The sequence below is a fragment of the Pinus tabuliformis genome, chromosome 6 (genome assembly GCF_031772625.1).
Source record: "Pinus tabuliformis cultivar Carrire ecotype Pingquan chromosome 6, CPIR1, whole genome shotgun sequence".
NCBI classification, from domain to species: Eukaryota; Viridiplantae; Streptophyta; class Pinopsida; order Pinales; family Pinaceae; genus Pinus; species Pinus tabuliformis.
The window spans coordinates 140,827,741-140,849,787 of NC_142292.1; the positions used below are offsets into that span (position 1 = coordinate 140,827,741).

The 22,047-nt window shown below is 36.3% G+C and overlaps 2 protein-coding genes across 2 annotated transcripts; one reads left to right on the forward strand and one right to left on the reverse strand.

Moving 5' to 3' along the window:
• Window positions 1-237: 237 nt before the first annotated feature.
• Window positions 238-804, forward strand: LOC149257763 (uncharacterized). The gene has a single exon (XM_089387526.1). It carries the CDS (start codon window positions 238-240, stop codon window positions 802-804), a length of 567 nt encoding a protein of 188 aa, XP_089243652.1.
• Window positions 805-6,959: 6,155 nt separating this feature from the next.
• On the reverse strand, window positions 6,960-7,814 carry LOC149257764 (ethylene-responsive transcription factor ERF106-like). The gene is made up of 2 exons (XM_089370204.1): window positions 7,590-7,814; window positions 6,960-7,490 (listed from the first exon to the last, which is right to left on the reverse strand). The coding sequence occupies exons 1-2, from the start codon at window positions 7,727-7,729 to the stop codon at window positions 7,052-7,054; spliced, it is 579 nt and encodes a 192-aa protein (XP_089226330.1). The 5' UTR covers window positions 7,730-7,814; the 3' UTR covers window positions 6,960-7,051.
• Window positions 7,815-22,047: the final 14,233 nt, after the last annotated feature.

Here is a 22,047-nt window from a genome sequence, read left to right on the forward strand (position 1 = left end):
GTTCGGTGGCAGCAGATCGGACTTTCCCGGTGGTGGCACATTGGAGTTCCGGATCTGTTTGGTGGCAGCAGATTGGACTTGCCCGATGGTGGCTCATTGAAGATACAATTTTTTTTTTCTCAGAAAAACAGAGGTTCGGACCTAGTATGTGGTGATTTTTTTTTTTTTAGTGTGTCCTGAAAGTGTACAATTGGATAGACCTATTCATCAGAGGATCAGAAATTTTATCAATCCAATATGAATAATAGTATAGAATCGTATCTCCACGAGTCTGGCAAACTCAATGGATTGAATTTCACCAACTCGAAATTCAAGATGCAGAATTTACTTGAAAGTGCAAATGCGTGGTCGATCGTTACAGGAAATGAGCTGAGATCAGGATCAGCCACACAAGAACAAGATTGGGATAAAAGGGAGACAAAAGCAAAGGTCATATTGAAGATGTCCGTCAAGGACAATGTTATCCCACATATTAGAGACTATAAATCGGCCACTGACATTTGGACGACGATCAAAAACCTATACCAGACGCAGAATACAAACCGTGTCTTGTCACTCAAAGGCAAGCTATTTGCATTGAAGATGGAGGAGAATGAGTTCGCTGCTGGATTCATTGCTAGAGTCAAAGACCTGAAGGACAGATTGGGAGATATCGGAGAGAAAGTTTCCGATTCAGATCTGGTCACGATCACATTGAACGGAATGACTAATGAATACCAGACGTTTATCACAGGGCTGTCAGCAAGGGAGAAAGCCCCTTCGTTTGAAGAGCTGATAGGGATTCTGATACAGGAAGAAGAATGACGACAAAATTTGAAATCACAGAGTAATTACCTTGCTCTGATGCCAAAAAGGAGACAGTATAGAGGGAAGCAGCATCAGAAACCGCAGCAGTAGCAGCAGAAAGGAGCCAACACATTTCAGAAGAGACCGTTTAAAGTATGTCTGCTAATAATTTTCCCAGCAAGAAATGTTTTTACTGTGGAAAACCTGGTCATCAGATTAAAGATTGTTATAAGAGGCAGGCAAATGAAGGAAGAAACAAGCAGAGAAAACATAAGGGTTACTTTGTTAAGGAAGAAGAGGATCATAGCCACGAACTTCGACTGTTTATAGTCGATTGTGCCCTTTTAGCTTCAAAGGGAGATGAGGACGACATATGGTATGTTGACTCGGGCGCATCCTCACATATGACTGGTAAGAAGGACTGGTTTGAATTTCTTGAAGAAACTTCATGTGGGTCGAAAATCTATTTAGGAGATGATAGTGGACATGAGACCAAAGGATATGGTGACATTCCTATAAAATTACCTAGCGGTGACATTAGACACCTTAAAAATGTATTGTATGTTCTAGGAATTAAGAAAAAATTGGTCTTTGTCTCAATGATTACTGATCAGGACATGAAAGTTCAATTCTTTAAGACTAACTATGTCATTAAGGATAGCCAAATGGAAACAATTGCAACAGGAGTACGCGTGGGGAGCCTGTACATACTAGATGTGAAGAGTATGCCACAACAAGCAATGGTTGTAGTTGGATCAACAAACGAAAATCTCTGGCATCAGAGATTCGACCATCTCAATCTACAAGACCTCATCCTACTTCAGAGAAAAGGTATGGTCGATGGACTCCCTATTTTCCATAATGTTAATATGGATTGTGATGGCTGTGCTTTAGGGAAAATGCATAGAAAAGAGTTCCCTTTGCAAGTTAATAGAAAGGAAAGAGACATTTTACAACTGGTGCATACAGACATCTGTGGACCTATTGAAACCAGGTCATTAGGAGGAGCATATTACTTTCTCTTATTTATAGATGATTGCACTAGATTTTCATGGATATACTTCTTGACTAAAAAGAGTCAAGCTTTTCAGTATTTTAAAGAGTTTAACTCCATGGTAGAAAACCAGATAGGAAAAAGGATAAAAATTCTCCACTCAGATCAAGGGGGAGAGTACAGGTTGGGAGAGTTCATGGATTTCTGCAAGCATCATGGGATTGTGCAACAGTTTACAGTGCCCAACACTCCACAGCAGAATGGAGTGGCAGAACGGAAGAACAAAACTCTTGTGGAGTGTGTAAGGAGCATGCTTCAAGGTAAGGGTCTATCAAATGGTCTTTGGGCAGAAGTTATTAACACTGTTGTGTATTTAAAGAATAGGAGTCCTACTAGATGTCTAGGCTTCAAAACCCCTTTTGAAGGATTGTTTGGATTCAAACCAGCAGTGAGTCATTTAAGAATATTTGGGTCAAAAGCTTATGCTCATATACCTAAGGCAGATAGGAAGAAGTTAGATCCTAAAGCCCTAAAATGTATATTTGTTGGATATGGCACTGAGTTCAAGGCATATAAGTTATTTAATCCTATGACTCACAAGGTTTTTGCAAGCAGAGATGTCATATTTCATGAACTGGTTGAATAAGGAAAGAATGACTCTAACAGTGATTGGCACATTCCATTGCTATTGGAAGAAAACAATGAGGAAGATGAAGAGCAAGAGGAGAAACAAGAAGAAGAAGTAACAGACAATGAAATCAATGATGATGCAAGCCCAGAAAAGGCTGAAATAGACATAATTGAGGTAAGTCCCCTACCAAGGTGATCAGGTAGGAAGACTCGATTATCATCTAAATTGAAAGACTATGCATTAATGCCAAATATTTTAAACATTGTAGAACCTGCAAATTATGAGAAAGAAAGTAAATCTGATGCATGGAGGGCTGCAATGTATGAGGAAATAGAATCAATAAACAGAAACCATACATGGGATTTGGTTGAATTGCCTGAAGGTAAAACCCCCATAGGATGCAAATGGCTGTATAAACCAAAAATAAATGCATATGGGAGTATAAAGAAACTTAAAGCTAGACTGGTAGCAAAGGGTTACTCACAGAAAGAGGGAATAGACTTCGATGACACCTTTGCTCCTGTAGCCAAATTAAACACCATTAGAATGCTAATTTGCTTAGCAAAAAAACAGAAATGGCAGCTACACCAGCTAGATGTTAAGTCTGCATTTTTGAATGGTGACTTGAAGGAAGAAATTTATTTAGTACAGCCTAAAGGTTTTGTGAAAAAGGGGCAGGAACATCTTGTGTGTAAATTGAAAACGACACTTTATGGTTTAAAACAGGCACCCAGGTCATGGTATGAGAAAATTGACTCATTTTTTGTTCAGCATGGCTTTCATAAGAGCTTGAATGATCCAAATCTGTATACCAAGTTTAATAAACAGAGGCAAATTTCTTTGTATGTAGATGATATGATCATAACAGGGAATGCTAACATTCTGATCAAAGAAATCAAACGGCAGATGTCACAAGTGTTTGAGATGAAAGATCTCGGAAACCTTCATTATTGCTTGGGATTGGAGGTATGGAAAGACTCTGGACAAACTTTTCTTACTCAAGGGAAGTATGCCAGAAGCTTGCTGGAAAGGTTCAGAATGGAGCAGTGCAGATCAACAACAACACCGTTACAACATAACTTAAAGTTGAGCAGTGACGATGGTACTAAAGAGGTGGATGCTACCATGTACAGACAGCTAGTTGGAAGTTTGATATATCTGACTACAACTAGACCAGATTTGGCATATTTTGTTAGTGTGTTGAACCAGTTCATGTCAAAACCACTCGAAAGTCACTGGGTCGCAACAAAAAGTGTGTTGAGGTATCTTAGTGGTACTAGTAATTATGGCATTTTGTACACTGACACTTTTGATGTTATTCTAGCAGGGTTTTCACATTCCGATTGGGTAGGTAACTTGGATGATTGAAGATCTATCACAGGTTACACATTCAGCATTGGATTCGGGGTCATAGCATGGAGCAGCAAAAAGCAGCACACTGTAGCTTTATCTTCATGTGAAGTTGAGTAACAAGCATTATGTGCAGCCACATGTGAAGCTATCTCGTTGAGAATACTTCTCAACAATGCAGGAGAAGAGCAGAAAGAATCAACTATTATCAAAACTGATAACCAGAGTACCATCAAGCTTGCATACAATCCAGTCTTTCATAAAAATACCAAGCATATCGATACTCAGGTTCATTTTTTTCGAGAGAAGCAACCATTAAAAGAGATATGTGTTGAATATTGTAAAACTTGTGATAACATGGCTGATATTTTTACTAAGCCTCTTGGGCGTGTAAAGTTTGAATTGTTTAGAGGGATGCTAGGAGTTCAGGATAATCCTTTCTCCATTAGGGGGAGTTGAAAATAATTAATATTATTTTGTATTAATGGAGAAATGGTTACACAAGTTGTAACGTATCTCCTTAGTTTAGGATTTGTTCCTAGAGTTTAGGAGTTTGGTTGCCACTTCCCGAGTTCTAGTAATGTACTTAATGATGTAATTGCTCATTTGATGATGTAGAATGTACTGAGAGAGTTCTCTTTGTTTTGAGTGCAGTCTCCAGGTGCAGTACTCACCTGTGAGCTGTAACTCCTTCTTTTTCAATTCAAGTCTGATTTTTATCTAATAGAGATCATTTATCGTACTTTCTCATCTCTACCATTCATTAACCTCATGCTTGTTTGTTCATTCCTCAAAGAACATAGACTTCTTTATTCACTAGTATTAGAGAGGGGTTTGAGGAAGCAAAAGGCCCCATCCTAAGGATAGAGTTTGGAACCCATTTGTATCCAACAATTCTTAGAAAATGTTGGTACTTATTTTATGCTTTTCCATTGGACTAATATATGAGTATTGTTAAGTTCCCTTCAAGATTCTTATGTTTATCCATGGCATTCTTCTTGTTAATTTGTAATTATCCTCATAGGAATGTCTATATTGGAAAGAAAGGCACCACATTTTAGAGCTTTTTTTTAATTATTATTAGTATTATTAGGTGTATACCCAAGATTTAATGGGAAAAAATATATCCTTCATTGTCACTATTTAACGAAAGGTTGTGATTACACTTATTAAGTTACTTGGATTTTATGAATAAAGATTTTTATTATTTGTTTTATTAAAAATATTTTTAAGCCATGTAGTTGACTTCCATCATTATTGACTATGGTTAGTGGTCTTTCTTACTTGCATTGATGTCCCAAACCTGTAACCTTTAAATCATTTAACTTGTATAATTAAATTAATTTAATCATCTATATATTCTTTTACTTTATTTTAATATAAAATACTTTTATATTATTATTTATTATTTATCCTACAATTTAAGATTTAAAAAAAAAACAACTTATTAAAAATCCTTTTGCTCACCCTTATTGGAAAGAAATCTCCCACAAACCTAGTTACTAAATTTTTGTTAAACTAATGCAAAAATTTCTAATTGATTGTAATTATCAGAAGCTTTTCCATATTTTCCTCGGGTGATGTTAAAAATGTTCTTATTATACATGGGGATGGTAGGATATAACGTAATCTTCTTATTATACTTGGGGATGGCAAGATATAATATATTCATTTTTTCATTGATTTGCTATTAGTTTTTCTTTGACTAAAAAATTTTAAAATTTATCCAAAATTTAACATTACGAAATTAAATTTATTATTTTTAGATCAAATTCATTTCTATTTATCTCAAATATGATTGGTTAAAATGTCTCCCCTCTTATTGTGTAATGATTACTATGTACAATAAATATAAATAATTTGAAAAATAACATTATATATTAATTATTATGTACCATAAACACAAATGGTTTGTAATTAAATTCAAAAATTTCATTTTCTCATTGGTGTAAAGTATTGAATAGACAGTTTTTATGGGTTTTATTTTTTAATTTACAAAAGAATAATTTGAAACATATAAATTTGATGTAAAATTTGTACAACTCTCATTATATCAATTTATACTCTAATGACATGACATGTGTACTATAATATGAGCATTATATAAAAAAATTGTCATCATTCAATATCAAGTAAATAATTATTAACTTGTCATTATTCTCTTCAATGTCAATATATATATATATATATATATATATATATATATATATATATATATATATATATATATACGTTTATCTATCAAAAAATTGTTTAATTATATTAAAAAAATTAATAAAAAATCATATAACTCATTTTACAATTTTGTTATTGTTTGGAGTACATACAACACATCATAACATTAAAATATTTTATCAAACTAAGCGACAGTTTGAAATTAAGTTATTAATTGTTTGTTCGAGTGTTGTGGATAAGCAATAATATGTGTGCATATTCTTATTTACATAGCATATAGCATAGTGTACTTAAAAGATGAGATCAGAGAAGCTAGTAAAATTTTGAAGTTTTTAAATTTATTTTTAAAAGCTGTATTTTTATGGTTTTAGTTGTTTTTTTTTTTTTAAGTGGTATTTTTATAATGGTAAATTTTTAAAATATTTTTAATGTTATTAATAATGTAATTTAATTAAAAATAAGACAATAAATTTTGTTAAAAATTTTAGATTTTTTTTTAATAATTTTAAATTTGAATAATGTAATTAGTATAATTTAAAATTTAAAGTAATAAATTTATTTATATATTTAAAAACTATTTTAAATAATAAAAAATATTATTTATTAATGGAAAAAAATTCCTAACAAATAAGAAATAAAAACAGACACCCAAAACCCAGGAAAAAATAAATAAATCAGTCTTATAAGTTTATAGACAATGACATTCAGATCCTCTCTTTATCCCTATAAGTTTATAGACAATGACATTCAGATTCTCTGTTTATCCCTATAGAGTTCATGAAGTTCTTTTTTAAATACTATGTTAATTGTGTTAATCCATTTGTACTGCACTAGTGCTAAATAAATACTCTGCGGAAGATTTAATGTTAATTTAATGCACATCAATTGCGAACTGCACAAAATTTCATCTAGCAATCCATTCCCGGTAAAAATTTAAATAAATTAATTACTTGCAACAATTGCTTCTAGCAATCCATTCCCAGTAAAATTTAAATGAATGAATGAATTTCAAGCTAACGAACATAAACAATGTCACTGTAAAGTGCAATTGCACCCCTGCCTCAGAAATTGAGAATGAATGGCGCATTTCATCTACCTGCACCAAAATCCCCATTTTATTTTTTAACTCCCTTGTTTCCGCTCTTCCTCTTGTGCGTTATTTGACCTACGGCCGATCCATTTTCTGCATCGGAAGCGAACGTGAGAGGGAAGTTGAGCAGAGCCCTGGCTCCCCGGATCTTGAAGGCGGCGCGGTCATATGCGAGAGCAGCCTCTTCGGCGGTGCTAAAAGTGCCCAGCCAAACTCGAGCGCCCTTCTTGGCGGGATCTCGGATTTCTGCAGCGAATACCCCCCACGGTCTCTGCCTGACTCCCCTGTAGAGCCTGGCCCTTTTGATCGGCTTCATCTCTCCATTCTCCTCCACATGTGACTGTGGCTTTACCACCTCAAACTCCTCTGCTCCTCTTATAACTGTGTATACAGAAGGAGAAGAAGAAGAACAGTCTTGCACTAGTGTAAATTCATTCTTATTCACTTCTGATGTTGATCTGCAGCTGTTATTTTGCCATGACCCTCCGGTGGTGGTAGTGGCAGCAGTGTCCTGGTTATAATCCCAGCTGCCACTCAGCAGGGTTGTGGGGTTGAAAGAAAACGATGGCGATGAGGATGGGTTTGTTCCTGCGAGATCGACTTCTTGGTCATCAAATTCATCCTCCACTTCCAGCAAATGATGGCGAATCAACTCCAACATATTCAGGTTGTTGCTCATTCTCGTGCTTACACTTCCTGCCATAGTAATCGTGGTATCGCGCCAATCAAAAGTTGCTGCAACATTAATTGTGCGCTCGCGCCAATCACAATTCAGAGCCAGACCCAGAGTGACTCATTTCCATTGGCAGACATGTGGTGGTGGGCGAAGAAGAGGTTATAACAACTTACAGAATTTCCATTGGGAGAAGTCGAGTCCAATTTGAACAATTTCCATTAAATGATGTGTACAATAAAAAAATATATTCTCCAGTCAAACTTCTCACTCCTCACATGATTAGCATCTCTGCGCCATCATCATCCGTTGGCATTTTAATACAAACGCATTTTAATAGAAGAAAATGACTGGGTCTAGTCATTCGCGGTAGGCGTTCTTGTTTCAACGTTAGGGTGGATGGAGGCTTCTGGAATTTTAATTTTTATTTAAATCCATCGACGTGATTAGCATATGAAGGAATATGCTTTGTCTGAGAGTGGAATGCTTCGCCAAATAATCAAGCAAGGTCGTCATCCCGTCTACCTTGGTGATGCGCTGATTCTTTCAGCCGTGGCATTCAACGACAATCCTTGGCAGGAACTTGAAGCGCTGAACGCGACATTCAGCTCGCCGGAAATGGCGATCTATGAATTTCTGGAAGAAGACAAGCTGCGAAAAAAAGGTTTCGAGATCGGCAGAAAGCAAGGTCTCTTGGTCGTTAGAAGCCTGGCCAAAGGTGACATGATCATTTAAAAAGAAGAGAAGAAATTATTTTAAAGTTCAACAAGTTAAAAATAATTTATAAGACAAATTGTGGTTAGTTAGCATTTAGCATTTTTCCCCGTGAAACTTCAAAATAAATACTCCCTACAAAAGTCCTTGAGCCTAGAAAAAAAAAGCTTTCTGAATCCAAAGGCTTTCCGAAGAGGGTTGTATACTTAATATTTACTAAGCATATCCAGTTTTTGCTTGCAATAGTTAGTAAAAACCTGGGCAGATTGGGCAGATTTGCTCGCAAGTGGAACACACATTTCTTGACATCACAATTTTTCGTGTGCAAAGGAAATGTTTTCCCTTATGTGGACCATATGTCTCGATTTTTGGGTATGAACATTTCACCTGTTTCTATCTGGTCATTGCTCTAAGGATGTACGGTTACAAAGTAATGATGGACGTCCTTTTAAAAGGTAAAACGGTGAAATATTTTTAAAGATTTTGTATTGAGTAAATTAATTTTTTTAATTTAAAATGTTTCTTAATCATATAGTAAAGATTGAGTTAATGTTTAGAATTAACTAATGTGGTTCATCTTTAGAACAACGTGAGAAATCAATCAATCTAAAAAAAAGATAGCATGGATGCATCATTGCTCAAGGTAAACCTTTAAAATATAGCCATTATGAAAGAATTTAAAAATATATAAAATTGCAATAGCATCCCAAAGGAAAATGTAAATGCATAAAAATGTATATGATTTAGTTAAATATATGAAAACTTTTTAATAGAAATTGTAAAAATTAAAACAATACCATTATATAAATAAAATGATTTTCAACATGCATTATTTATTTTATAATAATTTTCATATTTTTAAAATTATAAAAAAAAAAAAAACATGTACAATAAGATTTAATTTATTTTATTAGGGAGATTTTTAATATGCAAATAGGTTTTATTATAAATATATAATATTATAGGTCAATATCATGTTTTTTCAATATCACATGTTTTCAATATCACATGTTTAAAAAAATATAACTTATTTCATATAAAATTTGTTATACTATTTATTATCAATTTATTTAAAAGGTTAAAAATAGAATAATTACTTTGCACACAAATATCAATTTTTGATGTGTGAATACTACTAAGAATATTCTAAAATATTCCATGAATATTAAATTCTTCTCATCCACCTAATAATTATTGATTATTAAATTAAAATTATGGCAGTGCTATTTCAAAATAGACATATCTATTGACATAAATATAAGAAATGAAAATATAGATGATAAGAGTACAAAAACAAAAAGTTTGAAAAACAAGAAACACTTTTTTTCTTCTTCTTCTTTTTTAAAATTTTGATACATATAAATTTTGTCATACAAAGTGTTTTTTTAATTAGATATAATGAAGGAAAATGGACGGGATATAGAAGTTACATGAAGAATTGAATTTGGAAATGGTAATGTTATGTTAGGATTTTATGGTTATTGTTATTAATGGTCACTATTTCCTTGTGTAATGTCATGTTTTAGAAATTGATGTTTTGCTAAACCCCATGTGATGCATAATGGAAACTACTTATGTGCACCCCTTGTTACAAGGGTGATTAACATGATTTGAATGGCAACATCACAAATCCAAAGAGTTTAGAGTTATGGTTGTAATAAATGGAAATGACTTTCTCAAAGGCTTTGTTAATGAGGCCTATTATAACCTGTTAAACACACACATGGCAGAAACAGTATGAAAGATAAAACATGAGAGTACATTTATTATTAACAAATGATATACATTTATAATACGTTGTGTGACCATTGGGTTCCACATCCCAAGGTCTCTTGGACTTCCTTAGTCTATTCGGCTTCCACACTAACCCATAGATCATTAGGTGTCCAGCATTACCCCCCTTAATCCGAAGGGTTATGTAGAGTCCAAGAAGAGAGTTGTAATACAAAATGTGCAAAAATGCATGGTATCACTAGGCTGAATGTGCTCTATGAAATGCTGGTATAAAGGGAGGTGGTTTAAGGATGACCACCAACATTGGAATGCTTAGTGCAATTCCTAGAACTCTTCCAAAACTGGCAAGAAGCTGAAGTCTTCTGCTAGAGAAAGTGCTCCTATTGTTTTGAAGAGGGAAACCTTCAACCATGAAAGGGAGGTCTCACCCCGCATAAAAGGGAGATTCTAAACCTAAAAAGGGAGGTCTCAACCTGTGATGGTTTAAGGATGACCAAAAACTCTAGAACGCTTAATGCAATTCCTGTAACTCTTCCAAAACTGGCAAGAAGATGAAGTCTTCTGCTAGAGGAAGTGTCTCCAATTCTATTCCTGGAACTCTTCCGAAACTAGCAAGAAGCTGAAGTCTTCTGCTAGAGGAAGTGTCCCAAATTCTTTAAAGAGGCATTACCAACTGAAGGCATGGTTAGGGGCATCTTTGTCTCTAGCTATAACTCTGAATCTGGTATGGCAGGTTGTGGCTCAGGCTCGCTTGATGTGGCTTTGAAGCTTGTAGATGACCATCATTTCCCCCTGTCAGATACAAGGTGAGATGATGGAGAAAACTCAACTGCAATACTGTTCAATACTTTAGAACAAGTTCTGACATATGACTGGAATATCTTCTTGGTTGTTAATGCCCATTGCCAAGAAGCGATCCATCCCAGATGAATCTTTGTTCTTGCAGGAGGTTTGTTTCTAAAGCATTTGTTTGAAGAATGACTAGTTTTATGATAGTGCTTACATGGATGAAGATCAAAAAAATGATATTTCAAATGGCCATCTCAGTCACAGTGTTGGAATTTTACAATATGTTGTGGCTACTGTGGAAGAGAACCAGAATCTGAAACAGTTGAAGGTGAACTGTCATGAGTAGGTGAAGATGAACTGTCCTGAAGAAATCCAGCACTTTGAAACTGAATGGGCTTTGAGTAGTCTAGAATATGAAAGGACATGTCCTTCTCATATCCAAGACATGTTTTGTGCTTGTTGTGGACAAGCTCTTCCCAAGGTCTGATGATTGGCTTGGGAAGTGCACGCTGAATTTCTGCTTTTGCATGCAATTCTCCTACTTCATTGGGCACTAGATCTGAATCAACTTGCTGCTTATGGGAGTCTGTTTCAATGTTCTGAACAGAAACACGTTCAGAATGATGACTCCATTGTTTTAATTCTTCTTGCTGTAGTTGAGATTCAAGCTGCAAAAATTAGTTTGTCCTTGTGCATATTGTAGACAGGTTTGAATTTCAAAGAGAGAGTCTTTGTTGATTTTGACTATGTTTTCGACACTAGAATATATTAGTGTATTCATGAACTCTAATACTCCATAAATTCTTCCCATTTTATCAACAAATCAAACTCTGTTAAATACACTTATTTTAACTTATTTTCAAAGATATTAGAAGTTGCTCCAATTTTTATTTGCACCAAGTTTAAGCTGAATGGTGAAATCATACAACCTTTGGAATAATGAGATAACTTCTATATACTTTAATACTCTATGGGAACTTCAACATTGAACACAAAAACCATAATGAGTTTTAAATAAAATGCCACAACTGAGGCAACAGTAACTACAAACTTGCTTGGATCCTTCAAATACTCCTTCACTTTCAAAGCAGAATGATGGCTATCAACACTTCAACAACAATAGCACCATGTCATGGACGGGACTTGAATGCTCATATATAAATTCTTTGACTAGGGTATGAACCAATATTCTTTGATCTTGCCACTTTCATCGAAGAAAACAATCTGCCCTCATATATCACACAAAATTTATGCAGGGCTAACAATGTATATGCCATAATGCAATATATATAAAGATTCAACGATACCTCCAGTATTCCAATAAGAATGACGAACACAACAATGACCCACTTGTAGGAGCTACGCACCAATGAAAGGATTATTCCACATGTTCATGCAGGTATGAACGCACAGAGATGAACCGACCAACTCGTTGCTTTAACACACATAACAAATCAGTACATATTCAAAGTAGGAGTCTAATAAGTACATAGGAGGCAATTATATATCAAAAAATGGTGATCTTAAATGGCGCACATATTTCAGAGAACAGAAGCTTAGGCCCTTTCACCACGAATTATTTCTGGCCAATACCATCCCGTAGCTTGATTGAATTCCTCCTCATATATAAAAGCTGACATAGGTGGCAAGCTGTGCCATTTACCTGATAATGGATCCAAAGCATTCCAGATGAGCTTTTCCTCTTCGTCTTTCATCAAAATGTATAGCCATTTTTCATAGAAACCGATCTCTTTTCTTAATTCGAATACCTTTGAATCCCTCAATACGTGATTTCACATTTTATAGACCAACTTCAAGTTGGAATAGCATCCATGAGGTACCCTGGCAAGAATCCTAATGGAGAGCTCATCGGGAAGAGCAGAAATTATCCCAAAAACTAGAGCAGGCTTACAACAACAAAAGCCACAAATCACGAGGATCAGCACAACGTGGGAGGATTTTGACGCAGCGTATGGAGTGAGCAGAGTGGAAGTCTGCGGATATCATATATTTCACAGTTACAATTCTGTTGTGCGTAACCCGGGAGTGGTATGGCCACACAGCGTATATAACAGGCAGCGACAGGCCTTTGTAATATGACAGCGTGCAAGTCGTATGGAGTATGGGAGGTGTTGGACAGCATGGGAGCACGGTATGGGAGCATATACTTTCATAACAATGCATTCATAACAATAAAAATGATGTATTAAACAGCGTGAGGGAGGTGTTATGAATGATACCAGCGTGAGGGAGGTGTTATGAAAACAACATTGAAAACAATGTGGCTCAGAGCCACAATGGCACCACAACAGTCGAGTCTTGTCCCGCAGTGGCGTTCCCTCCTCGGCCTTCGATTTTGCTTCTGCAAGTTTTGGACTCAGCGGAGTTTTGATTTGGGAGTGCTACTATCCGAATCAAAGGTGTCAGTCTGCATCCATGTCTTTCAACTAGATGAATCATTAAACTATCCTCATCAGGCGTCCACTAACCCTTGATCTTCTTTAGCTACGCATACTCCTTTTCGACTAGTTCAATGAGTCGACACTCCAATCTCTGTCCAAGCAACTGACTGCAATAGTAACACAATAACTATGATTTTACCACTTTTGGATAGAGGACTATTGCGATACGAATCCGAATCCCCAATTTGCAGGTTGGTTAGTAGTGTATCATTTAGGAGCAGCAGAGTGGTGGTGCACAGTAGGGAATACAAATATTAATAATAATACTGCTTTTCTTTTAAATGGAACGCAGATGCAATGAAGAGTATTATTATTTATTCAAAGTGATATTCACAGGGGACTCCATCATGGGTAAGTCCAACATCATCTCCAAATTGACTCGCAACTATTTCTCCCATCAATGCAAGCCCACTGTTGGCGTTGAATTCACAATTTACACTATTCAGGAGAAAGGGAAGACCATAACAACCTAGATATGAGATACTTGTGGTTTGGAGCAATATGTTATGGATACAATGTTTAGGAGTAGTGTGTTGTATGACTCACTATGGTAGGTCAACCAAACAGTGTTGTGAGAGTGCGCTTTCGTCACTCGGATTTGATCACTTCCTTTTCACTCAATGGAGTCGAACCCCGAGTGTGCAATTGGATTGTGACAGTAGATTGTGAGGGCTAAGGGAGCATTAATACCAATGTCCATACAATCCAGGCTGAGATAAACTCACAACTACGTCCTCACGATTCTTTTGGAAGAAGAGTAAGACTGAAAGGCTATTGCTACGTCTTTGAAGTGCGCTCAATGCAAAAATGTGTATTGATTGACATAGAGAGAATCAGGCAGAATTGTCAGATACGTTAGGGTGGCAAGGAAAATTTTGGTGTTGTCTGAGCAACAGAAGCAGAGGTCAGACAGACGTTAAGTAGAGTAGCAGGCAAAGAGATGAAGTGGTCTACAGGAGGAGTTACAAAAGAATATATCTGATACCTGCAAGACCTACGAAACTAGGTATGAGGAGAATATGTCAGTTTTTCTATATCAGGAAAATGGGCAGAGTTGTAGGATAAGTATGCACACAAAGGCCATAAAAACAAGTGGCTCAAAATTGAGTAGTGTAGGAAATCGCCCGCTCTAATACCATGTTAAACACACACATGGCAGAAAGAGTATGAAATATAAAAAATAAAGTAAATTTATTATTAACAAATGATATCCATTTATAGTACATTGTGTGACCGTTGGGTTCCACATCCCAAGGTCCCTTGGACTTTCTTAGTGTATTCGGCTTCCACACTAACCCATGGAGGATTAGGTGTCCAACGTAACCTAGTATAAGTTGCTTGTTAAGATTATTTAGATTTTAAATTTATCAGGTGGGTTCTAATGTTGTTAAATTTTTTTAATATTTTAATGTTGTGCATTTTCCCTTATGCAGTTGATGTAATAATTTTCAATGTGTCTGTATAGTTAAACTTGTGTCACAATTCTTACTTTTGTAGGTTTTAACCCCTCACAGAAATTACTTGCATATGAATTCTAAAACACAAAAAAATGAATAAATAAATAAATAAAATAATAATAATGCGAGAGTAGAACACATAAAACACATATACATAGAGATTTTCCTCTGGATCCCAAAACTGGGACTACTAGCTTGATTTTTCATTATGTTCCTTTCAATGTTATAATATATATTTATACATGCTGAAGCATCCAATACCATGGATCGAAAACCATCACGTCCAAAAAACATGTGTGAAAATCATGCACAAAACCATAGGTGGGTCCGCCCAACCTAACATAGGGTCCAAAACCAAAATTTTTTGGGGCGTTGCCCCGGACCCCATAAAGTGGGGTTATGGGTGCCCCTCAAACCCCCTATTAACTACGTGGAAAGAATATAACACAACCCAAAATTATCCCACTTGTTTTTTTCTTTCCACAGGGGGCCACAAGAGAGCTTAGTCATTTTTCTAGCCCTGAAATGCCCATTGTCTCTCTACACCAAGAGAACTTCTCAGAGCTCACAGATTTTGTTAATGCATTTGCAGTATTCTTCAAATTGTCCACCTTTACCAGCAACACCTTTTTGTCTTCTATCATATCCCTCACAAAGTGATACTAAACATCAATGTTCTTTGTCTTTGAATGATATGCGGGGTTCTTTGCCAAGAAAATTCCACTTTGGCTATCATAGTCTATCCTTATAGCTTTCTGTACTAACCCCATACTTGAACACAATCTCTGCAACCAAACTGCTTCCTTACTTGCATGAGTGGCTGCCATGTATTCTGCCTCTGTAGTTGATAGTGCCACTACAGATTGTTTCTTACTCATCCAACTGACTGCTCCTCCAAATAGGTTAAACACATACCCACTTGTAGATCATCTCTGATCCAGATCTCCAGCCCAGTCTGCATCAAAAATGCCATGAATATCCAACACTCTGTCCAATCCTGGTCTTCCTTGGTAGCATAAACCATAATCACTAGTGCCACGCAAATACCTAAAAACCCGCTTCACTGCTGTCCAGTGCTCCTTCCCTAGTTTTGACATAAACCTGCTCAATATTCCCACTGCATGTGCAATGTCTGGTCTAGTACAGGCCATTACATACATCAGGCTACCGACTGCACTTGCGTATGGAACACGAGACATGTCCTCTTCCTCTTCTTGTGTCTTGGGGCACTGTTCAGTAGATAACCTCACACCTACAGGAATAGGAACCTTCACCGGTTTACTATCCTTCTTATTAAACCTTTGCAATATTTTCTCGACATACTTCCTCTGGTTTAACCAGAGCTTCCTCTTTGCTCGATCTCTTTTAATTTCCATGCCCAAAATATAGTTTGCAGCACCAAGATCTTTCGTGTCGAATTTGGAGCACAATTCGGTCTTCGAATCCTAGATAACTTCTTTGTCATTTCCAACCAACAACATATCATCCACATATAAGACCAAATTAATAACACGGTCACCAATTAATTTAAAATACACATAGTGATCTGCTTTGCTTCTGGTGAAGCCAAGTCCCCGTATAAATATATCAAATTTCTGATACCACATCCTTGGTGACTGTTTTAACCCATATAGAGACTTCTTTAACTTACATACTAGTTCTGTCTTACCCTTCACCCCAAAGCCTTCAGGTTGCTTCATGTAGATCTCCTCCTCCAGATCCCCATGAAGAAATGTTGTCTTCACATCCATCTGTTCTACCTCAAAATCAAAAGCAGCAGCAAAAAATAAAAGTAATCTAATAGAAGTTACCTTGGAAACAGGATAAAAAATATCACCAAAATCAATTCCTGGCACCTGGGAATAACCTTTTGCTACAAACCAAGCTTTGTATTTCTCCACTTTTCCTTCTACATTTGTCTTCTTTTTGAACACCCATTTGCTGCCAATGGATTTCCTTCCAGCCGGCAACTCCACTAGATCCCAAGCCTCATTTTTGTGTAAAGATGCCATTTCATCAACCATGGCCTCTTTCCAGAGTTTTCCATCCTCTGAATCCACTGCTTCCTTCACAGTTCTGGAATCACCATCAGTAACAGACAAAGCAAAATTTCAACAGAAAGTAGATGGACTATACCTTTCTGTCTACCTTATTTCTCGAACTGATCTTCTCAAAGCCGGAGTTTGTGGCTCTTCATCTTCTGATTCCTCCTTCGCTGTAGAGTCTGATTCTTCCTCCTTTAGCTCAAACTCTATCTTCTCAAGTTCCTTTGGTTGGAGTTCATGTTTAATAACATCTTTCACCTCTCTGAAAACCACATCTTAGTTGTACATAACCTTCCTTGTTACTGGGTTCCAAAGCTTATAACCCTTTAAACCATCCTTATACCCAATAAAGATGAACTTTTCAGATTTACTATCCAACTTTGTTCTTTTCTCCTTTGGAACATGTACATATGCATCACATCCAAATACCCTCAGATGTGAAAGAGAGGGTTTCTTAGCAGTCCATAACTCTTGTGGAGTCTTATCCTCCAACATTGATGAAGGTGACTCGTTGACCAGGTAACATGCGGTATCCACCACCTCTGCCTAGAATTCTTGTCCTAACCTGGCACCACTGAGCATGCTTCTTGCCCTTTCCATCAATGTCTTGTTCATTCTTTCTGCAACTCCATTTTGCTGAGGTGTATATGGAGTAGTCTTCTGCCATGCTATACCACACTTCTTGTATAATTCTTCAAATTCCTTACTGCAAAACTCCCCACCATTATTGGTCCTTAACACCTTTATCTTCTTCTCTGTCTGGTTTTCCACTAGAGCCTTAAATTCTTTAAACCTATCAAACACTTCGGATTTCTTTTTAAGGAAATATATCCATGTATTCCTTGAGAAGTCATCTATAAATGATACATAGTACACAGACTTACCCAGTGATGGAACCTTCACAGGTCCAAACACATCACTATGCACAAACTCTAATATATGTTTCTCCCTCTTACCACTAGAGGGGAAACTCACCCGATTCTACTTCCCATATACACAAGTTTCATAGAAATCAAAATCTAGAGAGCTATTACTCATACCTTCTACCATAAATTTACCATGAAGTATTCAAAGGCCCTTATCTCCAATATGTCTAAGCCTTTGATGCCATAGCATGGTATTTTCTCCACAGACCACTAGATGTTTTGCTCCACTTTCAGGAACCATGGAACTGTTGCACCCATCAACAACAGTGCTACCTTGCAGCTTGTACAGAGTTCCAATCCGAACTCCCTGCATCAATATTAGTGCTCCTCGAACCATCTTGCAGGTATCCTTCTCGAACACTATTTTTACACCTGTATCATCCAACTTACTAACAAAAATCAGATTTCTGGCTAATGCAAGAATATGTAGAACACCCAGAAGTGTTATGACACTTCCACCTTGCAGGTTCAACTTTACTTTTCCACAACCAATGATTCTAGCCTTCCTGTCATCCCCCAAGAAGACATCACCCCCATCATATTTCTCATACTCACAAAACCACTGTCTATGGGGAGTGAAGTGAAAGGATGCACCTGAGTCAATCAACGATGCCTCATGGTCTACATGTGTACTTGAAGAAGCCAAGTACACATCCCCACCTTCATCTAAGGTGGTTTTCGCCTCTGCAGAAGGAGCCTCATCATATCCCTTTCCTTTGTCAGGAGCTTTAGATTTACAGTCCCTTTTGAGGTGGCCTTGCTTTCCACATTTCCGGCACACCACCTTTATAGGTTTTCTTGGAGATTTAGATCTCCCACTCGATGACTTATTTTTATTTTTGTTCTGGGACCGTCCTCGTACAGACAAGGCATCACCATTTTGGCTCTCCATATTTTTCCGTCTCATCTCCTCCATCAGCAAGGCTGAGACTATTTCATCAAACTGCAAGGTAGTTGCATTGCTACCTATTGCAATAAGCAGACTATCCCACGAATCTGGTAGAGAACACAACAAACTAATGCACTTATCTTCATTTGAAATTTTAATATCAACAGATTCTCACTGACTTACCATAGTATTAAATGCGTTCAAATGCTCTGTCACCGAGTCTCCATCTTGCATCCTCAGGTTATACAGCTTTTTCCGCAGGAACAGTTTATTCACTAGAGACTTAGATTTGTACAAAGTCCCTAACTTGTCCCACAAAGCCTTTGTTGTGGCTTCCCCTGATACATTCAGCAATACTAAATCTGAGACACACAATTGTATTGTGCTCTTTGCCTTTCGATCCAACTTCTTCCATTCTTCATCGAACACTCCCGTTGATTTAGTACTTGGATCTACCGCGATCCACTAATCTTTATCCACCAACAAATCCTCCATCTTGAGTTTCCACAACTCAAAACTCTCACCATTAAATTTCTCGATCTCTATCTTTCCTTTGCTCACCATCTTCTTTCACCACCAGAATCGATCTCGCAGATCTCCCATTGAACAGGGTCTACCACAGGCCTGAGCGAAAACCCTCAGCAACAAAGGTGTCCCCTTGAAGCCAAATCTGCTCTGATACCAAATGTAGGTTTTAACCCCATACATAAATTACCTACATATGAATCTAAAACACAAATAATAATAATAATAATAAATAAAAATAAAAATAAATAATAAATAATAAATAATAAATAATAAATAATAAATAATAAATAATAAATAAATAAATAATAATAATAATAATAATAATAATAATGTGAGAGGAGAACACATAAAACACATATACACAGAGATTTTCCCCTGGATCCCAAAACCGGGACTACTAGCTTGATTTTTCTTTATGTTCTTTTCAATGTTATAATACATATTAATACATGCCAAAGCATCCAATACCATGGACCAAAAACCATCACGTCCAAAAAACATGTGCGAAAATCACGCACAAAACCATAGGTAGGTCTGCCCAACCTAACATAGGGTCCAAAACCAAAATTTTCCCGAGCACTACCACGGACCCCACAAAGTGGGGTTACGAGTGCCCTAATGCGAGAGCAGAAGACATAAAAAACATATACACAGAGATTTTCCCCTGGATCCCAAAACCGAGACTACCAGCTTGATTTTTCATTATGTTCCTTTCAATGCTATAATACATATTAATACATGCCAAAGCATCCAATACCATGGACCAAAAACCATCGCGTCCAAAAAACATGTGCGAAAATCATGCACAAAACCATAGGTGGGTCTGCCCAACCTAACAGAGGGTCCAAAACCAAAATTTTCCCGAGCACTTCCCCGAACCCCACAAAGTGGGGTTACGGGTACCCCTCAAACCCCCTATTAACTACGTGGAAAGAATATGATACAACCCAACAACTTTTCCCTAAGAAAAGAGGGTTTTGTTTTGACAATAGTTGGGGCTATTGGGAAAAGGGTTTTATTTTGTAATCCAAGTGTTTATATATGTACAGTTAATATAATTATACAATAATGACAACATGCATATTGTTTGTTTTACAAATTTTAATCTACAAGTCCCTATAGGAGAGTGCCCATTCTACAAGATTTGTGCACATTTAATTGTAGCTCATATAATTTATAGATTTCGATAGTGGTGTGTTTATGGAACTTTAAATAATAGTACCAAACCCAAAGGATAATTATTAATATTAAACCCAAGGGATAGTATGAAAATAAACTATGGTCAACCATGTTTATTTAAGGGCTTATAATATTTATCTTAGAGTTTGTATACCTTGGGTTCAATCCCTTGGGTTTATTTTTCCCTTGGGTTTATAATATCAATCATGTCAGCCATGGTTAGCCATGTTTTATAAAATCAATCATGTTCAACCATGATCAATCATGGTCAACAATGGTGCAATGTTGCTTTGTGACAAAGATTGTCTGAATATGAAAATCAGCCATGGTACAATGTCAAATTATGAAAAATATTGTCTCGATATGAAAATCAATCATGGTCAAGCATGGTCAACCATAGTGCGATGTCGCATTGTGACAAGGATTCTATCAATATGAAAATCAACCATGGTTAGCCATGTTTATTTTTGTGTTTATAATATTATTCCATTGGGTTTATAATCCCTTGGGATTTTAGTATTAGTCCCTTGGGTTTATAATATCAATCATTGTTAAACATGGCCAGTCATGGTCAACCACAGTCAACTATGGTCGAACATCACATTGTGACGAAGATTGTCTCAATATGAAAATCAACCATGGTCCAACATTGAATTGTGACAAATATTGTCTCAATATGAAAATCAACCATGGCTCAACATGGTCCAATGTCACATTGTGACAAATACTGCCTCATTATGAAAATCAACCATGGTCAACCATGTTTATTTAATGGATTATAAAATCTATCTTAGGGTTTATATTATTTCCTTTGGTTTAATATCAATCCCTTGGGATTAATATTATTTCCTCGGGTTTATTATCCCTTGGGTTTTTAGTATTAATCCCTTGGGTTTATAATTTCAATCATGGTCAACCATGGCCAATCATACTTGGCCATGGTTAAACATGTTTTATAAAAGAAATAATGGTCAACCATGGTCCAATGTCGCCTTGTGACAAGGGTTGTCTCAATATGAAAATTAACCATGGTTAACCATGGCTTACCATGGCATTGTGACAAAGATTATCTCGATGTAAAAATCAATCATGGTCAACCATGGTCCAATGTCGTGTTGTGACAAGGATTGTCTCAATATGAAAATCAACCATGGTCACCCATGGTCAACCATGTTTTATAAAATCAATCGTGGTTAACCACCGTCAATCATGGTTAACCATGGTCCAATGTCACATTGTGACAAACATGAAATCCATCATGGTCTAACCTCGCACTATGACAAAAATTGTCTTGATATGAAAATAAATCATGATCAAGCATGGCCCACCATGGTCCAACATCACATTCTCACAAGGATTATATTAATACAAAAATAAACTATGCTCAACCATGGTCAACCCTGTTTATTTTAGTGTTTATAATATTTATCTTAGGGTTTATAATATTTTTCCCTTAGGTTTCGTATTGTTCCCTGAGGTTCATAATCCAATGGGGTTTTATTATTAATCCCTTGAGTTTATTATTCACTTGGGTTTATAATATCATTCCCTTAAGTTTATTAATCTAAGCGATCATATTCATAGGGTTTAATATCATTCCCTTAGTTCAACCATGGTCGAGCATG

Excerpts from the sequence above, each read along its gene's own strand:
- LOC149257763 (XM_089387526.1), top strand. The coding sequence starts at position 238 with ATGAATAATAGTATAGAATCGTATCTCCACGAGTCTGGCAAACTCAAT.
- LOC149257764 (XM_089370204.1), bottom strand. The coding sequence starts at position 7,729 with ATGGCAGGAAGTGTAAGCACGAGAATGAGCAACAACCTGAATATGTTG. Across the intron at positions 7,491-7,589 it reads AACCCATCCTCATCGCCATC|CTGCAGATCAACATCAGAAG; the intron begins GTTTTCTTTCAA and ends GCAAAATAACAG.